Source organism: Chenopodium quinoa, unplaced genomic scaffold (assembly GCF_001683475.1).
Source record: "Chenopodium quinoa cultivar QQ74 unplaced genomic scaffold, ASM168347v1, whole genome shotgun sequence".
In the NCBI taxonomy this organism is placed as follows: domain Eukaryota; kingdom Viridiplantae; phylum Streptophyta; class Magnoliopsida; order Caryophyllales; family Amaranthaceae; genus Chenopodium; species Chenopodium quinoa.
This window is the reverse complement of record NW_018743955.1, coordinates 7425341-7440401: the sequence shown is the minus strand read 5'-3', so window position 1 is coordinate 7440401 and position 15061 is coordinate 7425341. Positions and strand designations below refer to the sequence as shown.

Sequence of the window (15061 nt, the reverse complement as noted above, 5' to 3'; positions counted from 1 at the left end):
CTCAGCTCGGCCTTGGGATTGTTGATGGTCGCCTCCAGCTCGCTATTTTTCTTCTGGGCCGCCTCTAACTGAGCCCGGATAGCAGAAGTAGCCTGCGCATGATAATAAAGAATGTCAATTGTTAGAACCTCATTTTGGGCAATTTGAAACATTGCCTTATCACAGTCAGAGGCGGCCATATCTTTTGCAGCTTTTACCTCTTTGTTCTTCCTGTCAAGCGGCTTGCGAAGGCCGTTCACTCGGAGCAGGGCCTAAGTAAAAGGGAACAGGCGTCAGTTTTCAAACAAAAAACAGGCGTCCTGGAATTTAAATAACCAAAAATATGCTAAGTATACCTCAGCAAGGACCCCTGCAATCCCGTCTAGGTCAAGGGTGCCGACACCCCTGACCGCCTCCCTTTCAGCTAGAGGAACGACCTTGATCATAGACTTGGCCACCTCGACCAAGTCAGGCTCCTGAAGGCCGGCTGCATCAACCATAAACAAACGAGTTAGACCTAGTAAAGAAGGGAGCAAGTCTAAATTCACAAAGACAGCTTCATACTTCTAGGCGGCCCGATTGGAGTTTTAGAAGGAGTGGCCAGCAGTTTCTCAGCCGCCGCATGTTTCCTGGCAGAACCAGGAGAGCTCACAACAGTCGTCCTCCGGGTCTTGGAGTCCGGCTATTGGGAAGAAGAGGCTCTTGGAGCGCCCGTCTAAAAAAAAAAAAGAAGAAGAAAAAACACTCGGTCAGTATATGCATAAACCCAACTCCAAAAAGAGAGTGAAAGGTTCGAAGCTCACCAAGGGCGCCCCCTTGTTGGGGGAGTCGGTTGAGGACTGTTGCATGATGGAAGCCCGCAACATGGCCGCCGCAGTCTTGGAGGCGGTAATTTTGCTCATGGAGTCCGCTGCAAAAACAAATAGCAAAGTTAATAAAAAGTCATAACAGTATTGCATGGAAAAACAGAGTATTTGACAGGCCGGCTACCTCTTGAGCACCGACTGCTGAGGCCACAGGCGACCAAAAAGTACTCGTCGTAGAGCCATTTGAAGCTCGGGACGCAGTGCAGGGGTACTTGCTCTCGTACTCCTGAAGTAGAGTCGACCCTCGACTCTACTTTAAAGAGTCCTTTATCCAGGATCTCTTTCTTAGCTTTGGGGGGAACAGGCGGCATGCTGCGGCCGCTTGCAAGAAGAGGCGGATTCCTGTTCCACCTGTTGAAGCGCTTGTTCAGCTCTGTGTCTGAACTCTCAATGATAAGGAAGGTGCTTCGCCAGTCCTTCCACTTGTTTGCTTTACCTCTTGTCATGAGGTAGCCTCTGTGGCTTGTCAATTGATACCAGCCGGTACCGCCTGCCTTAGGGATCCGACTGAGGTAGTTCATGTGGGCGAAAGCCTCGAAGTTTGGCTCCACCCCATGCAGTTTGCACCCGGCCACATAGCCGAGTACGTTGACCCAGGAGTTCGGGGCTAACTGCCATAACCCCAACTCATAACCATCCAAGATCCGCTGAACAACCGGATGTAGTGGGAAGCGCAGCCCAGCCTTGATGGCCGCCTCGTAGCAGCCAAAGCAGGCGCCATCATAACTAGTACCAGCCGGCCAGACGACTGTGTCTTATGGATCCGGCACGAACACTAAAAAGCCGGGGCCCATTATGTGGTTCGCAATAAAGCTCCCCACTTTCTCTTGCATGGCCGTGATCCGGCCCCGAGGGACAGTGCAGTAGTAGGGGGTATTTTGCTCTCGGTAAGAGGCGGATGGCTCCGCCCAATTGTCCCCCTTCTCAACTGCGTGAGAAAGCCTCGCCTCTTGTAGGCGACTGTTTTTCTCTTCTGTGTCCAGAGAAGCATGACCAGAAGAGCTAGACTCGGATTCGTCCTCTGACGAGTCCGAAGAGGACGACTCCTCCCCTCTCCCAGAGGGGCCCGCCTCCTCTCCTTTAAAAGGAGCAGGAGAGAATGTAGACTTGTCAACTGTAAAATTGGAAGGGGTCACTTTGACTCCTCCCCCAGAACTGTCGGTTTTGAAGCCGCTTTGGTTCACTTCCACATCTGGCGCCTGGTCAAATGTTTCACTAATCGGCACCCTGTGGGAGGAGCCGTCTGAGTTCGAAATCCTAGCAGTTCGTTTTGTTCTAGCCATCATGTATAGCATAGACACAGAGACAGTCGGACTTTGTATAAAGGGCAAAGATGGGTCCGGAAAAGGGCAGGCGACACTCCTAGTCCTAGATTCAGCCGTCCCCGGTGACCGGCTGATCACTAACCTAGGTCGTGTCGTGTGCTTCCGTGGTGCCATTTCAAAAAAAGAATAAAATAAAGAGAAAATTAAGAGGAAGAGAACCGACGGTTACCTGAACGAGTGAAGTTGATGGAGTTCTGAAAATCCTGTGCAGTCGGCTTGTCAGAGCAGGCGGTAGGCAGAAAGGGTCCGAAATGTCAGAGCAAGTTCAGGGGTCCGAATGTTCTCTCTAAAAAGTTCTCAAATGTGAAAATGACTGAAGTCAACACTCCCTTATATAGGCGAAGTGAGAAGTCGAAGGGTCACTTCCAAAATTCAAAATTTGGGCGGGAGAATCTCTTGGCCTTTCGCCGAGTGACACCTGTAGCAGGCCGTCGCCTGTCACAGTGCGACACATGTCACAGGTAACACGTGACCAGTCACGTGCCACCTGTGAGGGGCAAATGATTAGGAGATTTTGCTCTCACCAATCGGAATGCGCCACGTGGGCCAATCAAGTCCTGCCAAGTGTCCCCCAGTTGCAACTGTCAGGGCTTGCCACGTGGCACACGCCTATTCGTCCACCCTGGACCTATTATGTCATGACACGTGGCATCCTCCATGCCTAATGGAGAAACCGACCACCTAGGCCCAACTTCCAAGGGAAGCCCAATCAGCCCTAGGTTAACCTAAACCTAGGATTGGCACGTTTCCCAAGGTTATAAATACCTCCCTTAATCCTCATTAAGAGGGATTACACACATTAAACACTCTCACATAGAGAGACCCAATCACTTTTATTTCCGCATTAATTACTCCTTAATCAGGTACTAACTTGACCGTCGGAGGCGGATCTCCAATCATCCGGAGCATCCGTTTGTTTTGCAGGTACAGGCGTCCGGTTCCAGTCTCGGAATTGTAACTCTCCCGCAGGACATCAGAAAACCCCGAAACACTAATGTTTCTAACTTTTTACAAAAGCTACCTCCACCACTAAAAACTACCATAACCACTACTTTGCCAAACACTCACATTTTTTGTTGAGTAGTGGTTTGACTTAGTCAAACCACTAAAAGCTACTCAAAAGCTAACGCCGAACACGCCCATTAGCTTTTGAAATTAGAGGTAGCTTTTCAAGTAGTTGTTGAAAATTTAATCTATAGTTTTAAAAATAAAATATTGATTTTTATATGTAACAGCTAGTCAACCACTACTTTACCAAACACTCATATCTAAATTATTTATCTTCACAGCTAACAGCTACCTACATAGCTAACAACTACCTCCACAGTTACAGCTACCTTCGCAGCTATATTTTGCCGAACACGCCCTAAGGGATGCATTACAAGATGTATAAACGGGTATACAATAAAAACAATGCTGACACAACCTAATATTTACTTCATAATTGGAAATTGGGAATTCGCATTAGGTAAGTAAACTCATGTAAACTCATAAAAAAAAACACGTACTACTTTAATATTGTAAGGAGTATTAATCATCACATCACCAATGTGACATTATACAAAACATCTTTTGAACTATATTTGACACAAAGTCTAATTATACTTCATATTTATACATCAAAACTACAAAATTATCATGTCAGGAATATATGAAACAAAATTAAGGGGAAGGGGTTGGAGATTAGGAAGAAGAAATTGACGATCTTAATTATGAGAAGGCGGTCTAGATCTGGGCTTAGGGTAATCTGAGTAAATCCCAGGATAACGAGCATGGTGTTTGTTAGAAACGTGCCAAGAAACAACTGATTTCTTCATAACAACTGAATTTGCTTCTCTTCTATGCATCATTTGCTTCATTAATAACCCTCTATGTTTTCGATGAAAATTTGCAACTTCATGAGTTAGCATTTCCTCTTCTTTGTTAATAGTAGCCAACTTCTCTGTAAATCTCTCTATTACCTGCAATTTTTTTAAATGAACATATTTTAGTTAGTTACATATACATTTATTTACAAAAAGTACGTACTCTCTAACACATTAGAATTGTATGCAAATCAACATTTAAGTTTGACAATTTTATTAAATTTCAACAATGTAGGTTCACCCATAATCTTTATGTGAGGGTTGAGAATTCGATTTTTATCTGATTAACATTAAACAAAAAAACAACAACAAAAAAAAAAAAAATCATTTGGATGCCATTTCTTAGAGAACATACCAACTAAACTTATATCAAATCTTATTTTTATTTTATTTTATTTTATTTTTTATTTATTTAAACTATTCGTGTGGTTTTTAAATATTAGTTAAACTATTTTCAAAATTATTGACTCAAGTAAATTAGTAACTACTCAAATGGAGAAGGATAAAGTGAAAAACACTAACCTTAAATGATTGGCGAATTGATGAAACTTCAGTATTAAGCCAAAAATGACGAGCTTTACATGCATTAACCAAAAGAAAGAAAATCAAAGTGCTAATGAGGAGTTTAATCGCCATGATAATCTCCGAGATTAAGGATAGATGAGATTAAGCTAACTCGAACGAGTAACAAAAGTAATACATAATTTATACCAAGAAATGAAAACACGAATATAGAAATTGGACTTAGGATTTAGCTATATATATAATTATACTTTTTTTTTTTTAAAAAAATATTTTTATAGTTAAAAGGAGATTAAAAGTACATCCATATATATGTAGGCTTAGCTAAGATCAACAAACATATAATTATATAATAATTACGTTTAAATTAATGTATTCATAATCTATGTCTTCTAAAATTGTAGGCTTCAATGAAGAACAAGACTACAAGAAGAGCACTTTTTGTGCGGATGTTGTCGTTGTGTAACTTGTGTTGTGCTTGTAAATTTTAAAACAAGAACATGAATATTAGTATTCAATATAATGTGCTTCCCAATAGATTACGTTGACAGAATAAAAATATGGACAAATAAATTGGAAGTTATTTTAGTGTTTGTGTTCTAACCCGGTTTAATTAGGGACAAGGTTAAAAAGTATGCCTTGAAAAAGTTTGGTACATTGGAGTGAGCAACCCCTTTGTGCCCTTGGATGAGTTTTGAAATTAGAAAATTTGACAGCTATTATTATTATTATTATTATTATTATTATTATTATTATTATTATTATTATTTTTTAAATGATATAGATTTAAGAAAAGCAAGAAAAGTTAATGATTTCGACCGATATTACCGATTATTTAATGTTGGATGTCAACTACAGTAGATTAGTTGTTTAAAATTATAGACATGTTGGTACGGATATATGGATCAGATTTATTTTACTGCATTTGCATTTTGCACCTCCTAAAATTTGGGATATCCGGTTTCATGAGTCCTCTTTCCATTGCAGACATTTGCATATTTGCTGTTAATCCTTTTGATGATTTCACATTTAACAAAAGCACATTGGGATCCGAATGAGTTACTTAAAATTTTGACTTTAAATGGTTAAACACTCTATGAGGTTTTAAGTTTCAACCATCAACAAGACAATGCCTTCTCGACTGTAACAAGGGTATGTGAAACAAGCCGCAAATTGTGCTACAAAGCACAAGGTCAAAAAAGCAATAGAATATACTTCGTAAGTAGTATTAGTAATGTTTAGTTTGAACATAGCTTGTATGCTTCTCTTGGTGGAGATTTTCAAAGAGTTTAATAATGGAAAACCTCGTGATTTGAGTAATTTCCATTAATCAATATATATTACAACAAGAGTTCTAATTACGGCGTATATTAGGAAACTAACAAGTTGTAAAAAATTCTTTTACAAAACATGAAGTATATCTTAAACTTACAAAGAGAATACAATGTGTATATTCTGATATTCTTTATCAAACTAGCCTTGATGCCATTGTAGCAGCTCTTGTTTATCAGCAACACTTCAACAGTTGCCAGCTTATTTCTAAATCCCTCTAGTACCTGCACAGTGTACAATACTAGTGAACATCCTACATACAGTCAACTACAGCATACTGAAACTGAAAATTGAAAATGTATCAGTATATGGCATTTCAAGAGCAGAACCTCATTTGCAAACCATGTTTATAATAGTAATGGAATTTCAATTTTCATCCTTGATTTTCTGGAAATGTGCAACAAAAGTAGCACCATTTAAAGTAGAATTACTGTTAGCGAAAAACCTAAAGCAAACTTAAAACCGGAGCAATTTCCAATTGATTAATGATCATATAACTCCAAACTGAAAAAACTTTTAACAAATCAGCACAAGACCCATCTAGAAAGAGCAGCAATGCTATGAGTTAAATAAAAGGATAATGCTAGAAAATATAATTATAGAATGGAAGAAGTATGATATATATCAAGTGTATTGCAGGGAACAGTAGTATTTACTTGTTAGCTACCTGTTTATAAAATAACAATGATTATAGAGAAGCAGCACTTACAAGTCATGAAAAAAAAATTCTTTCGAAAATTAATGATGGGGATGTGTTTAATGTAGGGCCAATCCTCCCCGGGAGGATCCTTTTGACATCTACTCTTCAGGCTATCTGAACAATTCAAGAGCTCAAGTTGTTTTAGTGAGGTGAGTTTGGGCATCCAATTCGGTAATGATTCTAGTCTTTTGCAATCACGAATATAAAGGTATTTGAGGGAAGCCAAGGATTGCATCCAATCAGGCAGATTCACTAGCTGTGGGAGATCATAAAATCTCAGGTCGCAGAGGGAGTGATGAAGGGATCGCCATGGCCTGCCATCCTCTGTCTCTTCTGATAGCCTCACATTTGGACAGTTCCGTATCACTAACTTCTTTAAGGCAGTGAGATGCTCTAATCCTCCACAAACACTCCTCAGTTTGACAGATTTCTTAAATTTCAAGATTTGCAGAGAAGAGGAGCAGTTGTGAAACACCTCTTCTACTTCTTTTAAGCTCTCCATGTCCCCCCCATCTTTCTCAAGATTTAATCTTTCAAGGCTCTGCAAAGTCACCATAGGCAGAGAATTTAACCACACCGCATTGTCTATTTTCACATACCTTAACATAGGAGTTGGAATACTACTACTTTTACTCGAATTTTCAGTATCAAACAACGACCGCGACAACTTATCACCAGAGAATACTGATGATGAGGGAGGAACCTCTCCTATTTTTCCACCCCTTGTTTGTAATATTTTCAGTCTTTTATTGAAGCTTCTTAACAATAGATCATCCACTTTGAGACATAGCGGAATACATGTCAATTCTGGGCAATATTTTATATACAAGTGAGAGAGACATAATTGCAAATTTATGTTATCTCTCCATCCTTTAAACTTCGGCAAATACCACAAATCAAGGTTTTCCAAGGAGGGAAAGATTGTTACTCCTTGAGCACATTCTGATTCAGACGTGGAACTAAAAGCTAATTGACTAATTTCTATGTACTCCAACTTAGGCAAACTTACAATACTCAGGAATTTGAGATGCTGCAAAGTTCCCAAACATGGCAGGTACTCCAACTCCGTGCAATCCTCAAGACAAATAGATACAAGATTTGGGAGAAGGGTTGTCCAACCAGGCATTCTCACACCACGGTACCCCCGTACGCTTAATACCTTGAGATTCAAATGTGGTTGCAGCTCTTCCATAAATCTTCTTGCTTCCTCGGTACCCACACCTTCATCTATCTCTTGGTGACAGAAATGAAACATAAGGCCCTTGAGATGTTCCTTACTTCTTAGATAATGTCCTTCAGTACTGATGTCGTCTACCTTAACGACATTTTTAGGCCACTTAAAGCAAATATCAAGACGGCCTTTGAGGTTGTTCATAGCCTTTAGATCTTCCAGTCCATCTAACCATTGCCTTGTAGTTGAATAACTCCCTACACCACCCACAATAAAATCACTTAGTGTGTGAAGACAATTCAACTTACCCATCCCCTTGGGAAAACATGTCATATTCAGGCAAAAATCTGTAAACAAAGTCCTCAGCTTCACCAGCTTGCTCAAATCTTTTGGCAACTCTTTCAATTCAATGCAATCACTTAACTTTAACGTTTGTAAATTACATAGTTTTGTAATCGACTTCGGAAGCACTTCTAGACGGTTCAACGAGAGATCTAAATACCTCAAATGCAACAGTTCACCTATTGATTCTGGCAATGTTTTGATTCTTATACAAGACAAATCCAATACCCTGAGGCGAATGCAATTAGCTATTTGTGCCTCTACGAAGAACTGATCCAATCTAACAACTTCCCTGCGACCAAATAAAAGAAATGTTCGAATATGGGACTTGTATAATGAACATCTTGCAACTTTGTTTTTGACAGACAGATGGCAAACTTTATCATCCAAGTTGCCCTCTAAGTTATCTGTTGCATAAATTTCCTGTTTGGTAACTGTTTGAGCAACATCGTGCATGAGATCGTGTATCTTAAAACTCACAATATCACCATAAATCACATGTCTTACTATGTCTTGAAAAAAGCATCTTCGCAACAAAATTGACAAATATTCCTCAGCAGCACCTTCTATACTTTGTCCTTCATCTAAAGGGACGATATAGCCTTGTGCCATCCAAAGGCTTATTAGCATCTCCTTTTCTATCCGATAATCCTTGGGAAACAACGCACAATAGCTGAAACAACTCTTCAGTGGAGACTCGAGATTGTGATAACTTAGCTTCAATATAGGCATGATGTCATTGTGGCTCTCTCTGAGGTTGGCTAATGGAATTTGCACAACTGATAGCCACTTACTCTTGTCTTGACCATATAAGAGACTTCCTATCACTCTTATAGCAAGAGGGACTCGAGCACATCCTTTTACAATCTCTTCCCCTATCTTAACCAAGTCGTCAGGAGGGTTAGACGATTGCAATCCAAAAGCCACTCTTTCAAACAAACACCAAGAATTCACATCTGACAAGCCTTGGAGCTTGTATGTAAGACCGTCTCCTATAATTTTTGCGGTCGCTAGTGAACGTGTTGTCACTAAAATCCAGCATCCTTTTTGACCTCCGATTAAGAATCTTTCCAGGTCACGCCACTGATCACACTTCTCAGACCATACATCGTCTAAAACAAGCAAGTATTTTTTGCCTGCTAGTTGATTGCGTAGCTGCTTTTGTACCTGATCCATGGTGGAGTCCTTCTGAGGCTTGTGAGCTGCTGAAGCCAAAATCTTATAAAGAATATCTTTTACATCAAGTTGCTTCTGATCTTGATCAGAGACACAAGTCCACAACCTCAATGGAAATGCACTTGTAATCCTTGGATCGTTATGCACAAGCTGAGCAAGGGTTGTTTTGCCCAACCCTCCAATTCCCACAATCGTGAGAAAAGATACATCGCGTTGCACATTGGAATCGAGCATCATACCAACAATCTTCTCCAAGTCATCATTTCTTCCAATGATATCACCAGAATCCACATAAGAACAGGTCTCAGGCCTTCTCCTCCGGATAGGCTCGGGATCATGCTTCAAGCTAAACTGAGTGTTATAAGCAATAGCATCCAATTTCTTCCTGATTTTCTTAACCCCTCTAGACATTCTGTAAGCAACACCTAGCGGGTTATCAGAAAAGAAGTGACACACCTTTTTAGCGAGACTACCACCAGCCTCCAAAAGTTGCTTCTGCTGAGCAAGAGAAACAAACTCGTCCAGCAGATCATCTGCTTCAAAGACGGCGTCCTTGAGCTCCTGGAGCTTATACTGTGCTTCATGGGAGAGCTCCTGCTTGGCCTCTGCATCAAGAAGCACAGCATTGACAGCAGAGACGGTGCGTCGGAGATCATCAAGCTGGGATTTGTAGCCAAAGATTGAAAGGATCTCTTGGAGCTCTGAACACTGCAGCGACGCAAGCAGTGTTTGAGCAGCTGATAACACTGTTCCAATCATATCCATTTTTTTCTGAAAAGCAAAAGAACCGACAGAATAAGGTAATGGTTGTAAGATGATCTGCTAAATCCCTCTCAAAAAAAAAAAAAAATACAAATAAACATTGAATCATATCGTTGAAATCTTGTAGCAAAAGGAAATTAAGTTGTGCTTTACTTTCATCATTTCAATATCCAATCATCTATTCAGCTTTATTGATCAATCAATTTTCTTATATTTGTGACCAATCTATTCAGCTTTATTTGCATCTAATTTATCAATTTCAATGGTTCCAGAAATTTGGTTTATTATTTCCTGGTTGTTTCACTAGTCAACTAAAAACTATACTCCATCACAAATTGAAACAAGCAACTGAGCTTACCATCACAACAACACCACACAAAAATGCAAGAATTTTTCAAAAATAAATCGAAATAACAAATTAAAGTTACACTGAAGAAATTAGCGGTGATAAATCGTTAGAATGGTAATTCAAGAAAGTGTGAATGGAGATTGAAAAGGGATACAGTTCAATAATCCACCTAAGAACAATTAAATCAAATATAGTGTGCAATTAATTAAACCCTATATTCTGAAATTGATATTCGATGATGATAGTGAAGAATATACATCTTACCTCGGCTTCAATGGAGGAGAGAAAACTCAGAGAATGCTTCAATGGAAAACTCGGAGTACGCTTCAATGGAGGAGAGAGAAAGAGTTAATGAATTATAAGAGGAAAACATGGGAAAGGCCGAAAGAGCCAAAGAGGGAGGTGTAGCTTTTGAATTTCAATTGCATTTCGGCTTCATTTCATGAGAACGGTGGATTTTCATACTGAACAGTAACAGAGTAATAAATTACTCCGTATTAATGAGAGGTGAAAAAATTGCTACTTCGTATGTAAAATTAGTTGTGTATAATTTTTTTTTTTTTTTTTTTTTTTTTTTTTTTTTTTTTAACGAACAAGAAAACAAGAAAAGACTTATATGCCCTTTCTTGCTGCCACTGCAAGTTTATGGGCTTCAAAGACTCTACTTCTATTTACTTTCCTAATTACAAAACTTTGGAGAGAAAGAGCACATTCCTTTAATTCCTCCAAAATTTGCTTGATCTCCCTTCTTGCTCTGGTGCTATCCGAGACTGCTTGGGCCAACTCCATAGAATCAGTAAGCATCACAACATTGTCCCTTTCTAAACTCGAGCTTTGTAAAGCCATTTATGTCGCTTTAGCCTCAGCTTGACAGGGTGAGGTAGCAAAAACTGGACTTTTGCCCAAATTACAATACCTCTGTCTTTAATTACCCACCCAACAGCTGCTCTCCATGCGCTGCTATGCTTGCTGTCCACTTTCTTCCACGCACCATCAATGATAATAATATACCTTTGGTTAGCTGGCTCGTCATTGGCTTGGTTCGAACAAGAACGTTGGTGCATGTCATCAGCTTCCACGATGTCTTCCATTCGACCCCATTGTTCACATGTTTTGGTGTTATTCCCTAAGTCCCATCTCTGCTTCCAGTGATGCGCTAATTTGATAATACTGCGAGGGGAGACTAGGGAATTATTGAAGCTAATGTTATTTCTTAACAACCAGATACTCCAGAGAGTGCTCACAAATTCCATGGTAGTATCATTTTGAGCGTCATCAGTGGAAAGAAAGTAAAATAGGAGGTTAGACATCCATGTACTTATGTCAAGATTTCTTCCTATATCCGAGTTGATGCCCAGATTGCTGCATTTCCAAATTCTTGTAGTCACTTCACAATCTCTGAACTAGTGACTAGTGGTCTCTTCTTCCGCGTTGCATAGTTTGCATTTTGTGTCAATGTCAACGCCTCTCTTCTTTAGGTTACTCAGCGTGGGCATAGCATTGTGCATCAATTTCCAGATAAATATCTTGTGCTTAGGCCAAATCTTCGACTTCCACCATATTTTCTAGAAAGCAGAAGTTGGGGTTCCATTGTTGTTGCTACCTTGTGCCTGCCAATATCCTGATATTAGAGAGTAATGTCATGTACTCGAAGGACCCTAATCCCAACCATCAGATTGAAGTTGGTTACCGGGGTGAATAGCAAGGATATGCTTTGCTATAACTGGGCTAAACCATTTGCATACTAAACCCGCCTTCCATTTTCCATGCTCATCAATTAGATCACTGATAAAAATTGGTTTTTGCTCTGTGGAAGGAAGCTGGTTGTTCTTGCATTTGATAACCTTGTCAGTCACCCACCAGTCATGCTCCACCTTTATGCTTTTACCATAAGCAATGGTTCTTTTAAGACCCTCCCGCAAATGATAAATACTCTTGAATATGCTTCTAGCACCCCAAGACATTGAGGTGTTCATCTCACCTCTTCGTCCTTTGTCAAACCAGTCATCCTTGTACTTTGCTCTGAAGATCTTGCTAACGTTTAGTTGCTGGTTTGAGTGCATCCTCCATGCTTGCTTGAAAACAAGAGCCTGGTTGAGACTCTTAAGGTTCCATAGACCAATACCTCCATCATGCTTGTGATTTTCAAGGAGAGACGTTTTCCTCCAGTAGATAGGCCTTTACTCCATGGATGAGGACCACCAGAATTTCAAGATCAGGGATGATAGCTTTTTGATGATTTTCTAGGGTAGTAGATAGTTGCTAAGAATGTGGCTGGCCATTGCGATGAGAATGCCATTTATGAGAATCAATCTTCTAGCTTGAGATAATTTGAGGAACTTCCATGACGATAGCTTAGAAGCAATTTTACCCACAATTTCTTGAAACACCCCGGTGGACCTTCCATCGACGTCTATTGGACATCCCAAGTATGTGCCCATCTTCTCATTGTCCTTCACCCCCTAGGATTCTTTTCAGAGTTTTCTTGAACCTTAAAGGCATGTTTTTAAAGAAGATTACATACGACTTATTGAAGTTTACCATTTCACCAGAAAGATTGCAGAATTGGTCAATAGTACTCTTCATCACACCAAAGTTTTCAATATCGGCTTTGAGGAAAAACAAAACATCGTCAGCAAAAAAAGAGATGAGATGAGATATAGTTGGCCTTGAGCGTGAAACTTTAATTCCTTTAAGGCTGCCAGAAACTTGTAGGTGATCAAGTCTTCTCGAGAAAACCTCCATACATAATATGAAGATGTAAGGTGAGATCAGGTCTCCTTGACGTAAGCCCGAGTTAGGCACGATTTTCTCCGAGGGCTCACCATTAATGAGAACACGGTAGGAGACCGTAGAGATGCATTGTGTTTAGGGTAAAAAATACCCCCCAAGTACGTGGTCCTATCTAATGATGACACGTGGCCCAATAAATGGGCGACACGTGTCACCACAGGAAGATGACACGTATTATGAACAAGGAGTACACCTGAAATCTAATATGTCATAAAGGCCCCTTACATGAGGAGGCCTAAAAGCAGCTAAAATGCCGCAAAACGGCACCCCAGAGGACACATGTCTTTCGCTGATTGCGCAGCCAATCAATGGCCCTAAATTCTAGGTCACTTACCCTAAAGGGCACAAATCCCCACCCCTATAAATACCCCAATCATTGCTGATGGGAGAGGTAGATTGTGACATAACATTTAATAAAGCACTAAAAGCTCTAACTTCTCTCTACTTTCTCTCTCTACATTTACTCCGTTTCCGATCACTAACTTGATCGTCTGAGGCGAATCTCTGACAACCGAAGATTTATGTTTTGCAGGTGCCCGCATCCCGTTTCCAGATCAGAGCGTGACCAGTATCCCGAGGGATTCCAAAAATCACCTAAAATATTTAGCGCCGTCTGTGGGGATACTCGTCCGTTATGGCAATGACTGGCCAGACACCAGGTGCCAACCCTCGCCCCGACGAGGACAACTTTGTTGAGAACATAGTCACAACAATTCATTCTAGCGACACTCTGACCGCTTCATTCCAAGAGGCAGAGGACCGTCCAGTAACTACTGGTTCACTCTTGGTTGCTTTGAACAAGCTTCGAAAGGAAATGGAGGGTAAGCGACCATCTTCTTCTAGGAAGCTGCCCAGGATAGAAGGAGAGGGCCAACAAAAGAAGACCTAAAGCAAAGCGACCAATGCCGAAAATGCTGGGAGTACCCCATATCGCTGGCATGAGCGTGTGTCGAGGGTGCCAAGGGCGGATATGACTCGGCCCCTTGACCAAACGCAGTCGGCTGGGGGGGCAGGCCAGACGGCCTTAGAAAGAGATTACTGAGCCGTCTCGGCGGTGGAAGGATGCTAGGGATTACCTCCGACACAAGCAACGTAAACGAATAGCCTATTCGAACACAATCTCTACCCCTTCAATCCCGGGTGATTTCTCAAACCATACCTCCTCCAAGCGTACCAGCACAACCAGGACCAGTGAGAGTCAAGCTCATCGGACTCAAACGCCAGTTCTAATTGCTCCAGTGCATCCGTTTCAATATCTGCCTTTCCAGAATTTTAACACCTTTTCGCTGACTAACCCTGCTATCTTTGGACAGTATGGGCAGTTCGGCCAGCCGTTCAACCAGGCTGCTTACCTGGCCGGACCAATTGCTTAGCCGCAACCCATTGAGTGGCAGGTGCGCATGCTAAACCTTGGAGACAAGCCGCCTCCGTTTTCTCAAGAGATCATCAACACTCCTCAGCCCGCGAAAGTGAAAAATGTACTTGTGGGTGCCTATGATGATACGGGCAACCCGGAAGAGCACGTCACTGCGTATCATAATCTCATGTACTTGCAATGTGTGGATGATGCCACTGTAGGAGTTTATAGGTACTACACAGCGGAAAAACATGAATCATATTCAATCAAGTACCAATCCCAAGAATCACATGCATAACACACAAGACACATAATCATACCTTTAACGTGTGAATTCCACGAAGCTATTCGACAGGCAAATTAGGGAGAGAATAGAGCCCCAAGCGTTGCTCCTCTACTTAGTCCACGAGATTCGAACGAGCCGTCCACCAATACTAGATTGGTCGAGTGATTGAGGAAAACCGCGATCACCACCTTTACGGACAACCGACCACCGCACGAACCACCACCACCACGACACAC

At 41.0% G+C, this 15061-nt stretch overlaps 2 protein-coding genes across 3 annotated transcripts; both read right to left on the bottom strand.

The window, feature by feature from the left end:
* Positions 1 to 5778: 5778 nt before the first annotated feature.
* On the bottom strand, positions 5779 to 11373 carry LOC110689367 (putative disease resistance protein RGA4). Of its 2 annotated transcripts, XM_021866145.1 has the most exons (3): positions 10654 to 11373; positions 6599 to 10049; positions 5779 to 6113 (listed from the first exon to the last, which is right to left on the bottom strand). In XM_021866145.1, exons 2-3 carry the CDS (start codon positions 10041 to 10043, stop codon positions 6097 to 6099), a joined length of 3462 nt encoding a protein of 1153 aa, XP_021721837.1. In that variant the 5' UTR covers positions 10044 to 10049; positions 10654 to 11373; the 3' UTR covers positions 5779 to 6096. The 2 variants fall into 2 exon arrangements, with proteins under 2 accessions (XP_021721837.1, XP_021721836.1); XM_021866144.1 differs by having other exon boundaries at positions 5779 to 10049.
* Positions 11211 to 11642, bottom strand: LOC110689520. Its single transcript, XM_021866301.1, has one exon. It carries the CDS (start codon positions 11640 to 11642, stop codon positions 11211 to 11213), a length of 432 nt encoding a protein of 143 aa, XP_021721993.1.
* Between the last annotated feature and the right edge of the window lie 3419 nt (positions 11643 to 15061).